Source organism: Lottia gigantea (genome assembly GCF_000327385.1).
Source record: "Lottia gigantea unplaced genomic scaffold LOTGIsca_31, whole genome shotgun sequence".
NCBI classification, from domain to species: Eukaryota; Metazoa; Mollusca; class Gastropoda; family Lottiidae; genus Lottia; species Lottia gigantea.
In genome coordinates, this window is record NW_008709027.1 from 2,236,780 (window position 1) to 2,259,665 (window position 22,886).

At 31.7% G+C, this 22,886-nt stretch overlaps 1 protein-coding gene across 1 annotated transcript; it reads right to left on the reverse strand.

The window, feature by feature from the left end:
* Positions 1 to 5,278: 5,278 nt before the first annotated feature.
* LOTGIDRAFT_161950 (hypothetical protein) lies at positions 5,279 to 22,466 on the reverse strand (the record flags this gene model as incomplete). Its single annotated transcript, XM_009057825.1, has 3 exons — positions 5,279 to 5,496; positions 6,247 to 6,408; positions 22,409 to 22,466. 3 exons carry the CDS (start codon positions 22,464 to 22,466, stop codon positions 5,279 to 5,281), a joined length of 438 nt encoding a protein of 145 aa, XP_009056073.1.
* Between the last annotated feature and the right edge of the window lie 420 nt (positions 22,467 to 22,886).

Consider the following 22,886-nt stretch of genomic DNA (forward strand, 5'->3'; position numbering starts at 1 on the left):
AGGTATACGACTAAGTTCCTAATAGCTTAACATTGTGAAGATGCTGATCCGCTGTCAAGAGTTTTGGCACTCATTTTGCAGATCACAAAATTGTCTGCTACAGTTTTTATGTCTATAATTCAATAAATGAGTGTATATTGGTGGCAAAAGTTTGGTACAATCCCACGCAGGCTTGTAACTTTTCAGCCAACCCTCGTATATCTTTTGACACATTTTTAACATTATAGATCAATTTAAACATCATTCATTGCTATTCCTATGCTATCCCTACAGAAAATTGAAAATTAATTCAGACAGATATCTTGAAGCAGCAAGTAATTTGTATAAATTTCTCGATTATTTTTCTAGCACAGTAGTTGAAAAAGATTCAATGAGATTCAAAGATTTAATTATACTGTTTTTCTTTGACTCCAAGGGGTAAGCTCATCATTAGGGATGTAAGCCAAAGCGAAATTGTATTCTGGATTAAACACATTTACAACAACAATTAATCGTTGTTAGTACCGTGAAGTCTTTTTTGAATAGATATATTTATTAAAAGGTCCACGTTCTTCAATTTCTTCGATCAATCGTACTTTAGTCACAGAAACGGAAATTATTTAATTAATCTAATCAATTATAGCAGGGGTGGGCAACATGCGACTCGCCAGTGTTGTCTCTAGAAAAAAAATGTACATAGATGGATTTCTAAATGCTTTGCATTTATTGGCACTATAAACGTTCCTCAACATGCGTATCATCACAAACGTTTCGAAAATAGGTGTGACCTTTTTGATGTAACGTAATGACTTGTAATATTTGTTTGACCATTATCTGCATTATGGGGATCGATAATTGAACGTTGTTACTACGTTAGTACAGTTACCCTTCAGTTTCACTCGTCAGTGTTGGCGCAGAACAAGCGATGGATTTTCTCTTATTTTGCAAAACCCATAATTGGTCCATGTTCTTTAGCAACGATACGATGATAAAGATCATCTAGCCGTTGCTCTCACATTCCCATATTCTCGTCATTAATTTTGATTGGTAGAGGGTTTATTTCTCTACAAATTATATTCCTTCAAGCAACATTTTGCAGGAAAAGTTTGAATAACCAGACCTAAAATTTGAAGTACCAAAGTTACTTTCTTCTAAATCTCAAAGTTCACATATAGTGCCAAAGTTGTCATATAGTGCCAAATTGCATTGATAGTTTTCAGAGTAAGAATAAAAAAATCAACAATTTTTACGCCTCCTCAAATAATAATCACATTTATTCCAAATGACCTGCGAATCAATGACTCAACAAAGCAAGTACGACTACACAAATGAGTTATGCCCCCTCTCATTTCGTCGTTACCGCGGTAAAATCCCACCTGAGAACTTAAAAATGAATTCATAATGGAAGGAAGCGTTTGAATTTTCTGAAATATTTGATGAATTTTAAGGACCCGTCGTGTAAGTACCTTTCTGTCAAGTTTCAGTGGGTTAGTGCGAATCTGCAACAGTTTCCACCAATTTGTCGCCATTTTCAATTACCGTCCTTTTACTCCAAATATTACAAGTTTCCTGATTGGATATATCGAAAGGTGACGTATGGCCTGCCAAGGGGGGTTATTAGTCTCAAATGACGCTAATATGGGATTGTGAGAGCAACGGTTAGATGTGAATAATCATCGTACAGTTGATATAGGAACATGTAGTTGGTCGTGAATTTACTTAAGGTTAGTCGTAGTCGGGGACCTGACAACTCTGATAAGTTCTATCTTGCTACGTAACTGGTGTACAAATATTGAAAGCTACAATTTGAGTAAGCAATCTTTTTGATTTTGGAATGACAACATCTCAATCAAGCATCATAAGTTCGGCCCGGTCATTTGTCATATCTGATCCTTTCAGTCAAAAAGGTTGCCCACCCCTGAATTATAGTGTTCACAGCTTACCGTCGAAACATGAGTCTTCTTATCAATTTGTATCCGTATTATTCGTGTTTTAAAGTTATAATGACGACTCGCCTTTTCTTGGGACTTAGCCATGTTAGAGAGCATAGATTTAAAAAGTCATTTTTGCCATTTAACTCGAGGATAGCCAGCTTTCATATTCATTTAGTTGTAAGGCCATTTCGGTTAGATCATTCGCACACCGTATTTCTTATCATAATGGTCCTTATAGACCAGACGTACACTATTCAGACAGAGAACAAACCAGTAAAGATATCCATTGAGAATTAACCCCAGTGACGATGCCGTAAAACGTCAAAAATCTAATATGTCTGCCCATAGCTACAGGGAATCGTACGGAGCCCCTAAGGCGCAATTGTAAACATATTTATTTATTATTTCGTTTAAACGAAATAATTAATTCGTTTAAACGAAATAACATCCGTAGAATCGGGAGTTTCACGTTGACATTTTTCTACAGCAAGAATATTTTATATATATAAATGATATTTACGTGGAATTTGATCAAGTTGAAATGATTCATCTACTGACATTTTATTTGTGATAAAGAATCATTGTTTGCCATTACAACATTTCCTGTGAGATCATATATAGCTAACTGTTTCTCGATATTTAATACAAATTAATAAATAGAATGGTTCTGAGTAATATTTTATGCAATTGCATGAACAGGTTCCGGGTTAATTGAATATTGATTAAAACAGTGAAATATGTAATGTCAAAGAGCACATTCATTGCCATTAGTCAGAATAATCCCTAATTACCTCATCAAATACCTTAATTCAATTCAAACACCATCGAGAATTTTTAATGTGAGAATAGAGAATAGATTCGAACTGTACACTGTATAGTGTGACATGATAACTTTAAATCAACTACAGGTCATATATAAATATGCTTCTAATCAGTTATCTCAACAACATTTCTGTCTCCCTGGGGTATTGTTGTATTTTTAGATGTAATAATTCGTTGGTTTTTCATTAGATAAGGCTAACATTAGATTAGGTAATTCCATATATGATATCACTATACTAGGTAAAACAGATGCCGATGAACATTTTTCAAGGTTTACCATGTATAGTTTAATCATGATAATGATATTGCCCATTATTCGAGCTTTTAACGGACACAAAAAGATTTAGACATAGGAATAATTGTTGTTCAATTGGAACCCCGAATATCTCCATCTTAGATTATTCATCAAATAATTGGCTCCCAGACCACAAAATTGTTTAGTAAGCTACAAATTTGCTCTCTAGTTGAGTATTTTACTCAATTTAATTTGTGTGGGTACATTTTGGGGCTAGAAAACTTGTGTGGTCATTGTTTTACTCATCTTGAGAATATAATCAAGTATTTGTCTCAAAGTAAAATAGGGGGGCGGAAAAAGAGTAATTCCTAGATATTGTTTGTTGCAGATTGTAGCTACTATTCGTAGAAATCGTCGCTATCTACTGAGGCCTAAACTTTTTACAGATCGACATAATGATCTAAACGATCTAAATTTGTTGGTGGTTCCTGACAACCGGGGCGTTTCATATACTTGTGATTATTCGATGACAGGTAGGTGCGATTGAACTGTTTTCAAAGGACTCCGTAACAACAATTTATTATCAAGCTGATAAATGCTGTAGGTTATTTGGAAGGGAAATATCCGGTAAGTTTAGCAATAATAAAATTCATAATTCTCATTAGCATGTTCAATCATTCTTTACATTATCTTCCAACTCAATCGATATATTATTTTGTTCATTAATTAAGTGCAATCTTTATTTGGTCTATAATAATTTGTACAAGGCATATCGTGAAAGAAGAAAATGAAAAACAAGTAACAAGAATCATGAAGCGTAAAAAGATAGTAGGATCTTTTTGTCTATAATAACTAAAATTGACTATAATAAATTTCAGTCCAAAAATTAATTTTGTCACATTTACTGAATAACCATACTTAAGAAAATCGTAACAAGCCGGGTTAATGATCATTTTACTCGTCAAATCCGGACATAAGCTAGCACTTAATATAGTGCCAGAATGCCCAACATAATTATGAAAGCAATAAGTCAACTCGGTCTAAAATATAAATGTTGACATACGACAGCATCCAACAGCATACAACTACTGAAACAGTCTAATAAAACTCAGAACGAGCAAGACAAAGTCTAGAGTAAAAGTTGTATAGTAGTGAGCTCCATTCTAACCTTGCACATTGACGATTGAAACGATTGGTACCTTGAAACAATGAAAGGGCTATAATGGGAGGGAATAGCTACATATCATAGTTCTCTAGCTAAATCCTTTGTTGTGTTTATTGGTTTTTATAAGAATGCCCAACATAATTATGAAAGCAATAAGTCAACTCGGTCTAAAATATAAATGTTGACATACGACAGCATCCAACAGCATACAACTACTGAAACAGTCTAATAAAACTCAGAACGAGCAAGACAAAGTCTAGAGTAAAAGTTGTATAGTAGTGAGCTCCATTCTAACCTTGCACATTGACGATTGAAACGATTGGTACCTTGAAACAATGAAAGGGCTATAATGGGAGGGAATAGCTACATATCATAGTTCTCTAGCTAAATCCTTTGTTGTGTTTATTGGTTTTTATAAGAAGCTAATCATGAGAACAACTGTTGAAAAGAGATAGCATACTATCATATTATTCTCTATTGCATAACTTGGTGCTGATGAGAGGGTGGTAAATAAAATGAGTTACTATGAAAAAAGAAATGATCTTATTCAATTCAATGGCGCCGTGAGTTTGGAGGCTATACCTAAACGTCGTGTCTGAATAATACAACTTTATCCTACAAAGTTGGAAGCATTATGAGAAATGGGAAGTTAAACCAATTAATGCATATCTACAGCAATAACTATATTAACATCCTAAAACGTTAACGATTAAGCACATTATGCAGGTAATGTATGAATTTCATCCACGATATCATAGACTTGTAGTTTAGTGTGTTGGCAGCTAGTTTTTCTGTCAATTCTGTTTACATTACAATCACATTCAAGCCTGACAGTCATTAAGATGACTCTCACGACTTCAATCTGGAATGATCACCTTGAAAACAATTAAACAATTCATACATACAGGGTTAATGTGGGTGGATCACATGATCTGTTGAATGTAATGTATAGAGCTTGCGGTACGAGTGATAAGTTAGATATCGGAATATACAAAAATAATGTGCATTAACTTGAATAGAGAAAGTATGCATAGATTTCGACATACATTATTAACACAGAGTGCCTAACATTTCGTTGGTAGTATGTCTTTAGATAACAATTCAAAGCACAACCATATCATATTTATACAGAAATTCGATATCTCACAATAATAATGCACTAGTCATTAGAACTGCCATAATAACAAGGCTGAAGTTAAATTGTTTCTGTGTTGCTGTATTACAACCATCATGGTCGCAAGTTTCCAAACATCCCTTGATTTTTTCTTCTACGTTATGCTCATTAGTATACTTGATATCACCACAATGGCTGCCCCAGTGGCTGTCTGAACAGTGTCTAACCATTATACTGCTTCCATCCGCTGAAAAACATTTATGTAGTTTATAAAGCCAAATTTAAAAAGTAAACTCGTTGCTTCAATTCTCGATAGATTGTTTTCATACTGCTATTACTCACAATGACAGATCTCTCACATCTAAATCCTTTTGGGTACAACTTAACAATTTCAATTTGTTTCTATCGATTTAATGACAGAAGACTAAAGTTTAAATTTCGCGTTATGCTTGAAAACTTTCAGAAAAAAAAAATCAATCTCACAATTGGCTTTTTTTCTCGTAAGGTGAATAATAATTAGAAATCTGACAGTAAGTAAAAAAAGCAATCGAGACAGAAAGTTATTATGAAAGTCTACTGATTATAAAGGGGAAGAAAGATAATTATAGATACTATGGGAACATCCTATATTTCTTATTATCCAGACAGACAGGCAAGGTCAGGTGGTTATTAAAACCTTCAGGTAACATTCATTTACCTAACTACTATACTGTCAACTCAATATGTAACTGGCCCATTTCTTATACTGAGCAGTCGTTTACATACAGGTCAATTTTAGTAGTTTCTGATAAACTAAATTAATATGCTATGACAGGAACAATACGGTTTATCGAAAAAATTGAAGTTGAAATCATCACTTTCAAGAACCAGTTGAAGTTGGTGACAAGGGTGGATATACGTTCACATTACAAATTAAGTATGCTATAAATGCAGGTGCATAAAACGTGACTATTTGGGGTATTTTCACTAATAGCGGGAAATATCATATATAACCTACCTCTCTCTCCTTTTAGCTTATAACAATGTGTTCCTCTAAAATAACCATAATAACAATCTCTGGCTATAAAATGTACAGTTTTTAGTGTTCGTTCAAAACTATCTTCACATCCTTCGTTGTTACCACCTAATGATGTACAGGCATAACAATCTATAGATATCACTGTAATACAACAATACAGAAATATGTAAAACAATCTTCGTATGATTTCTGAATTGGTTTTTTTCTGTCATTTCACAAATCGAATTATCATATGTATATGTTTTTGTTTGAAAATGTCTTCAGGTCTTTAGAAATTTAGGATGTGGTCATTTGAATAAGGCTAAGCTAAGTGACGCAGTGGCTCCGACCCACATTTTGAAAATACTGTATGTAAATTCGAATTTCCAATAAACATATTTTCACTTTAGTTTTCATCAAGCCGAAGACGTTTCAAAATTCTAAGCATTTCTTTTTGAAGAGATTTTATATGAATAAATATGAAAATATACAGAATATGATAAATATAATCAAATATACATGATGAATGTATTATATTAAATAACATTCAGTCGGGTGTATTCATCACACCTTAGCCATACATAATAGCGAGGTAACAAGTAACTTTATATTGAAATTTCACAGTAATACTTTTCTGTACTTGAAAGAGATTCTTTCTTTAAAAGCTGATAAAAATTACTACAATTTATTTACATTTAAGAATTTTACCGAATTAATCTATTTTACAATGGACGATTTTATGTGATTTGTGTAGATGAAAATATTTACTCTGGTTTTAAACTATTTTTTTGTTTATGTCATTAATGTTCCGTGTATAATGAGAAGTGCAAATGTAATTGCAGTGGAAACTGAGATATTATTATTGGTTTCTATGGAAACATAAAGAAGTGCAAATTCCAGTTTGCTTTGGAAAACTCACAAGTAATAAAAATGAATAAGTAATATTATATTTATAATAATTTTAGAATGATGTCAATGTCTCACACATACAAACAATTTATCTTTAAGGTTGTTACAGTCAGTAAACATTCTTATTGATATTTGCTTGAGGCAAAACAAGATTTGATCAATAGATAAAAGAGTGGAAATTGAAGATTACTGGAAAATACTTCATGTTAGGACAGTTCTTTTATCTTCTAAAATAGACATTCTTGTGTTTTAGTCATTTATTGTGACAAGTATGTCAAGTAGTGTTTCACGGTGTTAGTGGTTATGGGTTACAGACATCATTGAAGCCTGTCATAGCTCAATTGTTAAAAAATCCTATAGAAATAAAAAAAACTGGTTATTAAAACATTTGATTTTAATTAATAGAAATCGTGTAATCTATATGAAATATTACAGTGGGCTGTGTGACGTCACAGATTCCACTAATACGTGGCGTTCAACCATAAGGTTTTACAAGAATATCAGAATTCTTTTCCATATTCTAGAACCAAAACAATCTAGATGTGAACATCGATCGCATTTGACAAATTTGAGAAAACACCAATCCAAGATTTTGTATTCCTGTTGCTGACACAAGGTTGGTCAAGCATTGAAGGTAGACAAATGATAACCGCAATTTACCTCTTATAGCTTAGGAGTAATGCTTTTTGGTCAGACATTATTTAGTCTGTTTTGTGTCAATGTCATTAGAAATAAGGAGTTTAAATTCCTAGGTCTGTATTTATTGACAGAAAGATGTGAAAAAGTATAGACAGTTCGATTTAACGACACGAAATAGAAAAACTCCAGATCCCCTATCACTGGTGAAGCTTATTATAATTCACTAGAGACCAGTTATACAGCTGATATCAACCAAATGGATTGAAACCATATAATCAAGTCTGTTGATGATCAGTCTAGTTTCTTGTCTCTATCCATCCAACAATAGACACGGGCTATCTATCAAACATCAAAGATCAGCGTTTCCAATAGATCTCTACTATCTAAAACAATAATAAATTGAAGATTTAGTCAACGTAGCTTAATAATCTTAATTTACTTTATTCAAGTACATGGAATACATATTTCATATACAAGAAAATCCAAAAATAAAACGCCCGTGTAAACTAAACGTACATAGCTGGAAAAACAAGATCTTTTATTTAAGTACAGCATAACTTCTCGGACTTGGATACAAGTTATGTCCATCCAACAAATTTTGACTTCAATGAATAGAAAAAAAAATCACAAAGAAGATCGCAAACTTCTGATCAACCGGCTAAAACGGTGAGCGGAAAAAAATTTTGAACCCAATAATCGTAAAGTGTAATAGGCCAATGACTTTGTAATTGTAGCTGTTAGTTCTGTTCCTAGAAAATTGCAGTGATAAAACATGAGTTTACAACTATCACGCAAGCTTTAACAAGGAGCCCCCAGCAACGATATATCTCGAAATTCAAAACAGAAACTCACATAGACACTCATGAGATTTACCAGGTCGCTATCTTGACATTGAAATATTATATTTTAAATACATCTTTTTAGTGGAAAATCCCTTGTCTCATTGAAATCACACCAGACTATATACACTTAACACCAATCTTATTTGTTTTAATGGAAATGATACATATAGAAAGTTATAAATCATGTTTTATTGGATCTTAAAATCTATTCGAAGCTGAATCTCTGTTCTTTCTGTTTCAGTTTTAAAGACTCACTGGGGTCTATGTGTAGTATATAGTCTGCAATCATACTTGTATAGAGTATATGATAATGGGAAAATTTAAAATTTGCAGATTTCTTAACGAAGAGCCAGGCTGTATGACGATGTTTTAAGGCATACTTAATGTGATTTCAATCATACATGAAAAGTGCGTTCCAATTGTACTGACCACGACTAAAACTAATGCTATGAAATATATCTCCTATCTTGGAATACCAAACCAAATTTTGCTTCTTCATCACGTGTGTACATGAAATTGACACGGATCTCGTATATCTTCACTATAATATTACAAAGTTAAATCGGACACTGTTTTCAGATCATCTTGCAATCTTTTTTTTTTATCTATTGTCAAGTTACGTTAATGTGAATAAAGTGTTCTTTTACTCTACATTTCCAATGTGTAACGTCTTCTTTTTCCTTATAAGACATCATTTATGTCGCCAATATGACAGACATGACTAACCTAACGGATATATTCTGATCTCAGAATTATACTGGATTTCTCGTCGTTTTGATAATATTAACACTCGTTCCCTCTGGATACATTTACTCATTAGCTATATAATATAGTGTATTGTGTTCCTGTTTAAATATGCCGAATCATTTGGCATAATGATGTTAACAAGATAATTCCCTGAGTGATAACCTAAATACCATTTGAATAATAAATAGTCATATGTAGATTTATACCAGTATTCAGTGCCATTCATTGTCACGATAAATTCTGGTCTTATAAACTGTTTACAATTTAACCACCAAATATGAGAAATAGGAACAACAAATGGTTAGTGATGAAGCTACTAGCGTTAGATGTATTACCATGTACTTACAATAGATGACTTGAGATAGACTCGCGAGGGTTTAATCGATTACATTATAAAAAAAAGGATACAAGATAAGTACTTTAATGTAATTAAATTCTTCGTTAATGTATATTCCCAATTTCATTTCCGACATGTACATATATTTTATGGTTTTAATTTCAGATCGAGTAATTATCTAGCAGACTATATCAACAGTTTATCATCAATTATCCTCCATTATCCCATTAAAAAGCAATTTGGCGCAAAAATTCTGAACCTTTTCCGTGCAGAGAGATTTATATTAAACAGCTATATATTATTATTCTTTTCATTGAGTTTTATCTATTTTGATGCAAGACTAACTATACACTTGTTGAAAGTAGTTTAATAGGACTACAGGGGAAAACGTGTAATTATTAAAGTGTTGACTCAAATCTGAAATAGAGTGTCCCCTGTATTAATTTTGTAGTCCTTAGTAGTCCCGAATATAAATAGTTGCTCTGGTCGTGCAACTCTTCAAAACGCTATCTGCGTTCACGACAACGAATATAGAGCAATTCTGCAAATAACACATCAAAAGCCCGTTCAGAGGTTTTCGTCATCATACAGTTTTGAAAACCGCCAAGACTTGTGCTATAAATTTATTAACATTTGGTTGGTTTTATTTATTCATTAATCTCAAGATATATACCAGGAGTATGTTTTTAACTAGTGCATACTTTTAACATCAACATTATTTACTGTTAATCGCCCATCTTGAATTGGTATTTTTATATTCGTTAAATTTATTGATTTGAATTCTAAAACGTTTCATTATACCTTAAAATACTTTGATTCAAGACCATTCTATACAATTGATTTTGTGGACAATTATTAAGACCATCTTCTATCAATTAAATTGATTTCATTCTATAAAACTAAGCTCTTAAATAAGTGCTTAGAAGTAATTATCTTTATTTGCTCGTAATATTCTCTAAAACCATACAAGCTGTAATAGCAAGTATCGACCTTCGCTTCTATCATCAACAAAAATTGATCACATTTCACCCATTTATGACATTTTAATGTTCTTATGATTTAACCATTAAAGAGAAAACGGTGAATCTATTTCCACAATATAGCATTGAAAATAACTGCTATCTTTCGATTAATATTAAATCGATAAAATGAGTTAGAAATGAAAATACAGAAACTGATGTAGAGTTAAAAGGAAAGTGTCTGTTTCAGTATAATAACTTATGTATATTATCAAGAACAATATATCAACTGTAAGAATAAGATTATAACATTTCCTACCGTTTATATGAAAAGATTTTATTGTATTGTACAATCAATGACTTAATGTATTCTCATATTAACATACATCACAGTTTTTACAACTTGTGAATTAAATTTGATGATTTAATGACTGTATATATCACGATTTAAATAAAGCGTTAGTTTCTCGAGAAGAAGCTTAGATCGAAGTGTGTCAACAGGTCCAAAACAGTAACATATTGAGCATTGTGTGCAATAATCTATACAAAATACATTAATAGGCGCTTTTCCTTTGATAAGCTACAATCGGTGATACCATTTACGAATCTGATTAAATGAATCACATAATAACAATCGTTTCAAATTTGATTGTTGTGACCTTATATTTGATTAAAGTATTTCGTCTGTCTATATCAACAGTTTATCATCAATTATCCTCTATTATCCCATTAAAAAGCAATTTGGCGCAAAAATTCTGAACCTTTTCCGTGCAGAGAGATTTATATTAAACAGCATATTATTATTCTTTTCATTGAGTTTTATCTATTTTGATGCAAGACTAACTATACACTTGTTGAAAGTAGTTTAATAGGACTACAGGGGAAAACGTGTAATTATTAAAGTGTTGACTCAAATCTGAAATAGAGTGTCCCCTGTATTAATTTTGTAGTCCTTAGTAGTCCCGAATATAAATAGTTGCTCTGGTCGTGCAACTCTTCAAAACGCTATCTGCGTTCACGACAACGAATATAGAGCAATTCTGCAAATAACACATCAAAAGCCCGTTCAGAGGTTTTCGTCATCATACAGTTTTGAAAACCGCCAAGACTTGTGCTATAAATTTATTAACATTTGGTTGGTTTTATTTATTCATTAATCTCAAGATATATACCAGGAGTATGTTTTTAACTAGTGCATACTTTTAACATCAACATTATTTACTGTTAATCGCCCATCTTGAATTGGTATTTTTATATTCGTTAAATTTATTGATTTGAATTCTAAAACGTTTCATTATACCTTAAAATACTTTGATTCAAGACCATTCTATACAATTGATTTTGTGGACAATTATTAAGACCATCTTCTATCAATTAAATTGATTTCATTCTATAAAACTAAGCTCTTAAATAAGTGCTTAGAAGTAATTATCTTTATTTGCTCGTAATATTCTCTAAAACCATACAAGCTGTAATAGCAAGTATCGACCTTCGCTTCTATCATCAACAAAAATTGATCACATTTCACCCATTTATGACATTTTAATGTTCTTATGATTTAACCATTAAAGAGAAAACGGTGAATCTATTTCCACAATATAGCATTGAAAATAACTGCTATCTTTCGATTAATATTAAATCGATAAAATGAGTTAGAAATGAAAATACAGAAACTGATGTAGAGTTAAAAGGAAAGTGTCTGTTTCAGTATAATAACTTATGTATATTATCAAGAACAATATATCAACTGTAAGAATAAGATTATAACATTTCCTACCGTTTATATGAAAAGATTTTATTGTATTGTACAATCAATGACTTAATGTATTCTCATATTAACATACATCACAGTTTTTACAACTTGTGAATTAAATTTGATGATTTAATGACTGTATATATCACGATTTAAATAAAGCGTTAGTTTCTCGAGAAGAAGCTTAGATCGAAGTGTGTCAACAGGTCCAAAACAGTAACATATTGAGCATTGTGTGCAATAATCTATACAAAATACATTAATAGGCGCTTTTCCTTTGATAAGCTACAATCGGTGATACCATTTACGAATCTGATTAAATGAATCACATAATAACAATCGTTTCAAATTTGATTGTTGTGACCTTATATTTGATTAAAGTATTTCGTCTGTCTACTTTTCTCCAGAAGAATCTATAAATATTTAATAAGGCATCTTGTCTAGAGGTTAACTATATACGTAGATTCTTCAATTCTTTATTTATGAAATAACTGATACCATATCAACGAGAAATCGTCATTTATTTTAATTACACTTAGAATAAGTAGAATTCTTGAAATTATTCGATTTCATTACTTTCTACTAGCTGATCAACGTTTTGTCATAAAATAAGGATATAAAAAGATTTTATATAGCATTCACAAATTTACTCAATTGCAAATCGATCATTATAAAATCGTAACCTTTCCGAGTTGTAAAAATCACCGGACTTAAATTAAAAGTATTCCAACAGTTCTGGTTACTGTTTAACAACTGATCATCAATATCAAATTTCTGTGGCTGTCATTTGTACAGGCATGACATCAGACAATGTATCAAGATTATACTTCCGATTGTCAAACTGTAGGTTAACATGACCATGCAATAGCACTCATAAGAGCAAAAAGGTTTTCTAAGGATGACAGCGAATTCTTCAAGGACTGTCTATTAACTTATCAACCGTCTAGTTATTTATGTTATAAATGAATGAAGTATTCCTTGTGGAGTCCAGTTTGTGACCAGTTTCCTCGAAGTAACTGATATAATTTACTTTCAGTCTGATTCCAGAAAATTGGCTCCAACCACGTAGAATAATTTCATTCTTTTGACATCTAGTCAGCTATAGCTATATAGAAAGCTGAATCTAAAAGTAACATGGTGCCATATTATTTCTGAACATTTTGACAGGTAGGCTACTGATAAATTTACGATATATATAGACATATTTTTAAGCATATAATTAATATGTGAACTTTATTCCTAATTGTAGGTAGAGTTCCAAATATATTTTACATAAATCTTTTTGATCTAAATTGATAATAGTTACTTTTTCAAATCTATATACATAGAAAGTTTATCTTTATCTGAATGTGGCAAGAAAATAATTTTTATTCACAAGATAATAACCTCTGATTTTGCCTCTTAAATTCAATGTTTTAAGAGCATTTTTGGGTGATGCAGCTACGATCAGAATACATTAATTACATGGCAAATGGTTATCACAGAGAACTAAGAGGAAGTTTATCATTTTCTGATCAAATCAGTCCTTTTTGAAAACAAAATCATATGGTTACGTCAAAATTGGAATGGATCGGGTTTATGTGCTACTTTTCAGCTACTTATTGCAGAATGTCAACTGAAATCAATTATACATTATAAACAATATAGCTGATTAGACTCGCCGGTATCAGATGTTTGGGTAAGCATGCCCTGCCTTGTTAACCACGCCCACTATTTTTATGTTAAAAAAAATATTTTTTTGCTGAAGAATGACCTCGTTGACAATATTGTCTACCAAAAATATAGACATATTAATGTGTGATAAATATATAAATAAAAATAAACAATATAAGCAATGTGAAGGTAACTCAAAAAATGAGTAGAAAGGACTCTGGATCGACTCAAACCAAAAAATGTTCCAAGTTTTTTAAATTTTGTTAATTCGTCATTAACCATACATTAATAATTTCAAGTAAACAAATTACCAGTTTAATATTCTAATGAGAATTGTGTACGCAATATTATGGCAAATGATGTATATTATACCTTAAGAATCGAAAGAATGTTAGCAGGTGATTAATTTACATTAGATCATTAACACCTAAATTATTCTTCTTCACCGTGAACAGTGGATAAAGTTGATAACTTATCGATTTCTAGTGTTTTTTGTCAACCTTTTCTATACAACTGACTGTTTTACTGGAACTGTTCGTTACAGTAATGATTAACTCGCGATCATCCCGTCTCACAAAATAATATTTATGTTCCAATATCCAGTATAATTAGTATTTACCTAATTTAATCAGCCCTAATTACATCAAATACAATATTAATCTATAATATAATATAATATCATATCAATCTGTGTCACATATCTTATATAGCAATTTGAAAATGGACATACCCAATACCATGAATAGAAGTACACCAAAAGTGAGATATTGTTATTTCTTCTGGAGCGCTTGACATCATCGGATGTCATCTGTACTTTAAAAATGACTTCAGGTCAAAGAGTACAATTAAGTACCCAAGTACATGTCGTACTGCGATTTTGTAAGGCAGTGGTACGCCCTGGTGATTGAACTCAAACCAGAGATATTCTGATTTCGCAAAGATGATTACTATGACTATAGTCTCTGCTTATTTCAACTTTTCATCTGATTCTACAACTTGCTTGCAGTCTTTTGATTCTGATTTTCGGATTCTGTCAGTAGCAAAGCAGACCTTAGCCGCCTTAGATGCTGCATGAATTAAGGATGTGATGAATATGTTTTTATTTACCTTTTAACAATGAAAGCAGCCAAACAAAATGCACCGGTATAGATATGTAACGTTTGAGGGTAAAGAGTGTAAGATTTCGTTAAGAATTTTCCTTCGTTTGAATAAATCCAAAACGAGTGATTAGCATTTTAATCCAAGAAATGTTTTTAGTCTTTCTGTCTTTTTTTTATTTCGGATAGGAAAAACAAAGAGACCAATGATTGTGGAATGTCTATGAGTTCATCAATAAACATTTGCCAACTCATCTCAATATGTCTGGTAAGGTCTATTGTATTTTCAATTCCATGAACAAATGGTGATAATTATGGTATCTATCAACCTTGAAAACTGGTGATTCTCTAAGAATTGGTTAAAAGCTTGTAGCAATAGTCGTGTTGTGTAATATTTACTCAGACTTTATAATCTGATTTATCTCTTCAATCGATTTTCAACCAATTCACAACCCAATTACTACCATGCAGACTGTAAGTAATTGAAAATTTAAGACGACTTGCTGGATTTGATGTCCTCTGATGCCTGATAGGGTGAATTTCCTTACATTAAACACTGTTTTCTATTCTTTAAACACATCATTGGTAACATTATAACTATAGAATATTGAAGCTTGAAGCTCTTAAAAACTAAGTTGACATCAAACATTAAATAACTGACTTTGATCTCACTTGGATAGTAAAATTAATAGCGTAAAAAACAAATTAGTTTTACAATATGCCTGCAATCATCTCAAACAGTATTCAATATCAGATAATTTAATATCATGTTCTCGTTATAGAAGTGTGATGTGTTTGAAGTTTTAAATCCACCCACAAAGTAACCTGGGTCATCCTAAAGGTCAGAATTGTCTTTTTTAACCAACTGAAGCGATAACATAGCACAACAAAAGCTTTAGAATTTGACGAGGATTATAAATCTAAACCTTTTGACTGGGAAGTTTTAACATAATGTCTATACTTCTTCAGGCAGTGCATTGGTGTTTCACTATGACTTCTTTCTAAGCACAACAAAGAATGGCTTATAATTTATGTCCTATCTTGATGATACTGAGATATACATTTATTTATTAGGCTTATTGCAAAGATTCATTGCTAAGAAACAAAATATGAGCACAGGATGGGTTACATATACATCTCCAAGATGCCGCTGATAATGGATCAGATATGGTGGTTTTACTATACACCAAAAATAGATCTTTATTACGTGAAAATTTAAAATTGGAAAACAGCTCACAGAAGTCGTAATTTTCTGACAATCTATGGGTTAGGATTACCTTTCGAAAATTCCATTCCAGTTTGCTCTCTTAGAGATTCTGACATTGGATGGGAGTGTTGGTCCTGGACAAACAAAGCTCAGAACAATAAGGCGTAAACCCCTATGTTATTTTATGTCCTCATATAGAAATACATTTATATTTTAGTTGACTCAATATATGAAAAAAGCTAGTGGCGGAGCAAGAGGGAGGTGGGCAAATATCTGATATTTTCCAATCTAGTTATGAGATTTTTGCTTTTGGGGTTGCGAGGGCGGCGGCGGGAAGGGGGGGGGGAGGGGGTGTCTGTCCGCTCGGTAGCCATCTTTGGCTCCGCCACTGAAAAGAGCTAACCATGAGATCATCAATAATATTTCATCTATTTCCATTATCAGATCCTACCGTTGTTTTAGTACGATCTTAATCATTAATAATTTAAATGACTTGTGATTGTTACTAGATGATATCTATAGGAGACGAACTTATTTTCCTCTCTCGGTTGGTTTGAGATATTATCTTCAAGCGCGCCACTATACTTTCTGTCACTGGAATTCTACAGAGACTGCAGCCAGAATAATATAATGAAAATAGTTTTCAAACAAACATCACTCAGGTTCTTCTCATTTTCGCTTTATTGATTTAAGAAAACAACAGATAACGAGTCAGCTGAAATGAATTTTTTTCATTTCCCAATCACACTTGAAAATAAAATATGACGTGACATAACTGACAAGAGAAAACTCTCAGTTAACCATACCAATTCTGTTTGAAGAAATAACATTGATTTTCTCTTTTACTGTCATTTTCCTATAACTGTCTTCCTACAGGGAACCATGTTAATTCAATTTTTATTCAAATTATAAGAAATCTGCAATATATCTTATTGATAATCTTATAAATAATCCCACAACTTCAATGATTATCAATTATTCACGAACTTGAGAAGAGAAAAAATCAAATCAGCTTCAGTTTAAGAAATGAGATGTCTTTTCAAAAATACTTTCTTTGGAAATTAATGGAAATGTGGTTATTTTCTAGGTAATTATTACTGGTTTATTTATGTCCAGTAAGAGAAAGCTATGGTTAATGTTACGGGCTGTCGGTTTCAGTCATTTAATCAAGAGAATTGCGTTAAAGTTAATTTCATTTCTATCTCTTTGCAACAAAACAGAAGTCTTAAACACTCGATATTCTTTTTGATTGAAGAACAGTTCGATTTTTCATATTGATAATGATAAGTGATCTGTTTAATCTTTCATATTATTCACGAAAGATAACTTTTAAGCTTTTTATGTATTTTATGAATTTTGAACTGATTAGAAATTAGAATCAAAGGTTTTTTTTAAGGGGATATGAAATCGATCAAGTATCCTGAAATGGGTAATGGAAAGAAACCGGTTGAAAACCCCTGCTCAAGATAGTTGAGGCACGACACGGTGCAGATCCATATATGATTTGATAATCATATCTTCCAATTCACAGGAATGCATCTTTAACCTAATCAAAATGAAATTAGTACTACTGAATCTCATCTAACCATACAAGTTATCTAAATAAAACAATGATTTAGGTATAATGTAGATTATTTTAAAAATCAAGGCTGAAAGGTTATTATAAACATTCGAATCTACTCACTCTTTCATTTTATAAACAATTTCATCTTCAAAATGTCTTTAGATCATATTTCTATTGTAAATAAATTTCAACAATCTTTTTGTGGCGTTTATTACCCTCATATAAACTGTTTAAGATAGCTTACCAGGCAAGTTAATATACACCCACCGGCAATTTTGATTTTAAATAAAACTATTTGGCAGTAAGTAATAATTACCAGTATGAAATATTCAACCTTCAGTCATACACTTCTTTTGAACATTTAGGGCGATACTCAATAATATTACCACGTTTCATCAAAATCTGTCAAGAATTGGGCCTTCTAGAGTGTATACGAGCTAAAAATTGAACGAGTTTTTAAGAATAGGGGCTATAACTCATACTTAATATTTTTCGATTATTCGGATTTTCAATAGGGTTGATAACAAACACTCACATCAAATTTTATCAAAAGACGTCAAGAATTGCACCTTCTAGAGTGTTTACGAGCATTTCAAGAACAAGGGCAATAACTTATACTAAATATTTTTCGATTTTTCTGATTTTCAATAGGGTTTATTCTTGGGTGATTTCAAACCAATCAGTCAAGAATTGCGCCACATCATCCAGAGCCGAGTTTCAGCGCCATGTCAATCGACCCGACCAGATCTAACGAACAACCAAACAAACAACACAGAATCATCCAATTTGAACCAATCAAACTACCAACTACTACGACTACTAACCAACTAAAGATGAAAGAGTTATTCCCAGTTTTTAACAAATTCTTTTAGTGCAGTGGGTTCACCAATATAGGTTTTGTTAAATAATTAATTCCATCCCTTAAAATGTTAAAAATCATAAGGTTGCCTTTATAACTTTTGTGTTAATCATAAACGATTAAAAACCAAACCATGGCATGCGCCACCCATGAAATAAATTGATGAATCCATTTTATATGGTTAATGGATTTGAAGTTTATTGTATGTGATTTATACTGAATCACGAATTATGCTTCCTTTGTAATCGTAATAGATTATGATGCAACAGGCAGAATCAATATTTTACATTCATGAATGTTTTATTTCATTTTTTTCCAATAAGTGCCTTTATAATTACTACGTTTTTATAAACTTTTAATCAATATTGGAATAAAATTGCAAAGTAAAGATTCGTGTATTTAGAGACATAAAGCAATATCTGTAAGATAAGTATCTCAACTTAAAGATATTATCCCAGGTAGATGTTTTCAAAATGATCACAATACCTAAACATACATGGTTGAACAAAAATGCAGAATAGACTTTCCGACCAAAGTTCGAATTTTTCACGATTTTAAAACTCGGACTGACAATGTTGCTATAAATACAAAGCTGATAACAAGTTTATAATTGTCAGGTCATGTGTATATAGAGTCACTGCCATTAATCACGATTTGAACACATTTTGAAACTTGAGTAAAATAGATTCTATAGAAATATTAAATCTTGTGAGAACCTAACTTTAAGGATCAATAATTAGTGAAGAACCAACATGAAATAATGATCCTGATCTATCTTAATGATTATTCATATCGACCATATGAACAATATCATTACAGGTAGTGTATATACTAGCTTCACTATATTAATATAAACATCACATTATTATCTTCATTAGTCCGGAGATATTAATCTCTAATACATTTAGATTTAACCAGAAGTGACTTTAGTTAACCTGACATATTTATTCAAGAATTCATCAAATTTTGCTCATTTGTACAACAAACTTACCCATAACACTTTTCAAATTCATATTGTGATAGTGGGTTCAGAAGTAGTTAAATTTATTTAATGTTATTCTAATACATATATAATAATAATAATAATAGTTTATTAAAGTGTAACAAATCATTACATTACATATCAAAATCTATATACAGAATAAAAAAAATGATTTCCGGCCATATTTGGCCTACGTGACTCTTCATGTGACTCTATGTGATTAAAGATGATTAAAGATGATTAAAGAGTACCTTTCTATGATATATCCCTTTAAATGAAAATGGAATTTTTTTTGCCAGGCCTGTGGCATTACTGTTGATTAATTTATTTTGTCTATACCCAACTTCAAGATCTTTAGCGCGTACAACCTATATACCAAACGCGGCTGTGGTAACATACTACATAACATTTCATATAGGCATACACGAAATTTGAGGTTATAATTCTACGATCATCTGTAATCCACATGTCATAACATTATCCATGAACTTTGAATGTTTATATAAGAAATAACAATACCCAGTACCTAGATATTCCTGGGTTATTCTGACTTTAGTTCCTATAGTTTATATTCACTTAATTTCCTGCCACTAGTGCATTTTATTGATGCTTTAATTCTCTTGACACACTGAATTGACACAAACAATTTATAGTGAACTCTACTGAGGGATAGTAATTCATAGTGTATATATTTTATACTTCTTAATCTGACAAAACGTATTTGAATATCATTCCAATTAAGAGAAGTTTGTCGATATAATTCTAATGCTTAATGGTTCTTATCATGAAAATTAAAATTGACTATGACTAAATTGAATGGAACAGTCTACTGAGTTTCCTGACTTATACACGACTTATAAACTAATAATCAATGGAGATTATCATTTGTTGTCGGGAGATTTTATTTTTAAATTATTTCATTTAGAAATGTCAGGCAAGTTAAAAAAAAATTCCGGGTAAAAAGGTGTGAAAAACTTCATCAATTCGAATAGCAAAAGCGTTATAGCATGCTTAAAAATTCTTATTGATTATAATGAACATTGACATTTGTTTTTTTGTTTTTACATCTGGAGCCTAATTACTTCGAAGCCTCGAAAAAAGCATTCTTTAATATCGTTATACTAATTAATGGATCGACAGCAATGTTATTGTCAACTTTGGCAATCTAAAATCAACTAATACAATTATTTTATTTCAACGACTTTTACAGATTATAGTGATGTATAAAACGTGAAATAACCTGTTCCTGCAATTTTCTTTTACATATGTTACCTTAAGAGAAAGGCTCACTTTGCTGGATTTTGCCTTAAGAGTAAAATTAAGACCTGTTAATTAAATTTGATTAAAAATACCAACTCTACCTAAGCTAATTTCAACATGGTACAATGGCGTGTGTTCGTGTTTACCATTTCCAAAATAATGACAGTACGAAGAGTATCTGGACAAGCGACACTATAGTCAATGGATTTTAATGGCGAATCAAATATCTTGAGCTAGAAGAGACACTACATATGACACATTTCTGAATTGGTCAGCTGTGATGTAATCCAATAGGCCTAGACTTCAGAAGAATTGCTTTCATTAGATAAATTGTGTGAACCCTTTAAGTAACATTTTAAGATTAATTCAGATTATTTAGCGAGGTCGTTGCAAGGCTTTGTATTTAAAGGTTACATCAGTGCATCATGATAAACAGTGAACTTATCTATAAATTGTAAATAAAAATAAATTCAATCAATATTGTATTCAACCATGAAATAAAATGTAGTTAGTAGACTTACATTCCTTTCTAAAAGATAGCTTGCCAGGCAAGACACGATATTTCGGTGAAATATTATCCGATCATCGCGAAAATCGATAGGGATCATCTTCATAATGACATTGACATACAAAATAAAAATCAAAAGAATCTGTAAACAATTGTAGCCTGTAGAGTGAGCACGAGTTGCACAATATAGCTAATAGAGTAAAACGTCAGGTCAGACACGATATTTCGGTGAAAAATTATCCGATCATCATGAAAATCGATAGATTATCATGAAAATCAATAGGGATCATCTTCATAACGACATAGACATACAAAATAAAAATCAAAAGAATCTGTAAAGAATTGTAGCCTGTAGAGTGAGCACGAGTTGCACAATATAGCTAATAGAGTGAAACGTCAAGTCAGACACGATATTTCGGTGAAAAATTATCCGATCATCACGAAAATCAATAGGGATCATCTTCATAATGACATTGACACACAAAATAAAAATCAAAAGAATCTGTAAAAAATTGTAGCCTCTAGAGTGAGCACGAGTTGCACAATATAGCTAATAGAGAAAAACGTCAAGTCAGACACGATATTTCGGTGAAAAATTATCCGATCATCACGAAAATCAATAGGGATCATCTTCATAACAACATTGACATACAAAATAAAAATCAAAAGAATTCATAAAGAACTGTAGCCTGTAGAGTGAGCACGAGCCAAATGTGAACGGACCGACGGACGGACGGACCGACGGACCGACGGGGTGATTACAATATACGCCCATCTTACGTGTGGGCGTATAAAAAGATAAAAATTCTATGTCAGTGTTTCTAAGCGAGTCATTGAAATTCTTACCTGGTGTTAAAATTGTAAATAAAACACACAATATCCCATAATCACCGCCAAGTTTCATGATTGTTCGGTAGCATGTTCAGAAATAGTTTAAAACATTATAAAATGGCATTATGTTGTAGAGTTGTATTCTGGTGTGTTCGATACTCCGTTCTATAGCCACTGATTAAATACCAGGTACCATAGTGAATAACTGAATCTCAACTCTCTTTCCACTGTGTCGACTTCTCAATATACCTCGTTTACTCTTTTAAATCATCAACTTCCAACATTCACTGTCACATTGCCTCGTTTTCACTCTAATCGATTATCTCAAGTCGTATGCTTCCATTCTACTCTCCAGCAGCAGCTTTAGTTAGGATTTCACGTGGATTTTCTACAGACGACAACAAAATGCAATCTTTTACTAGATTAGCTTTAATTTCCGCCAGAAAACTTCACATTAGCCGATAATCTACGTAAAAGCTTATTTTAGGTTTTT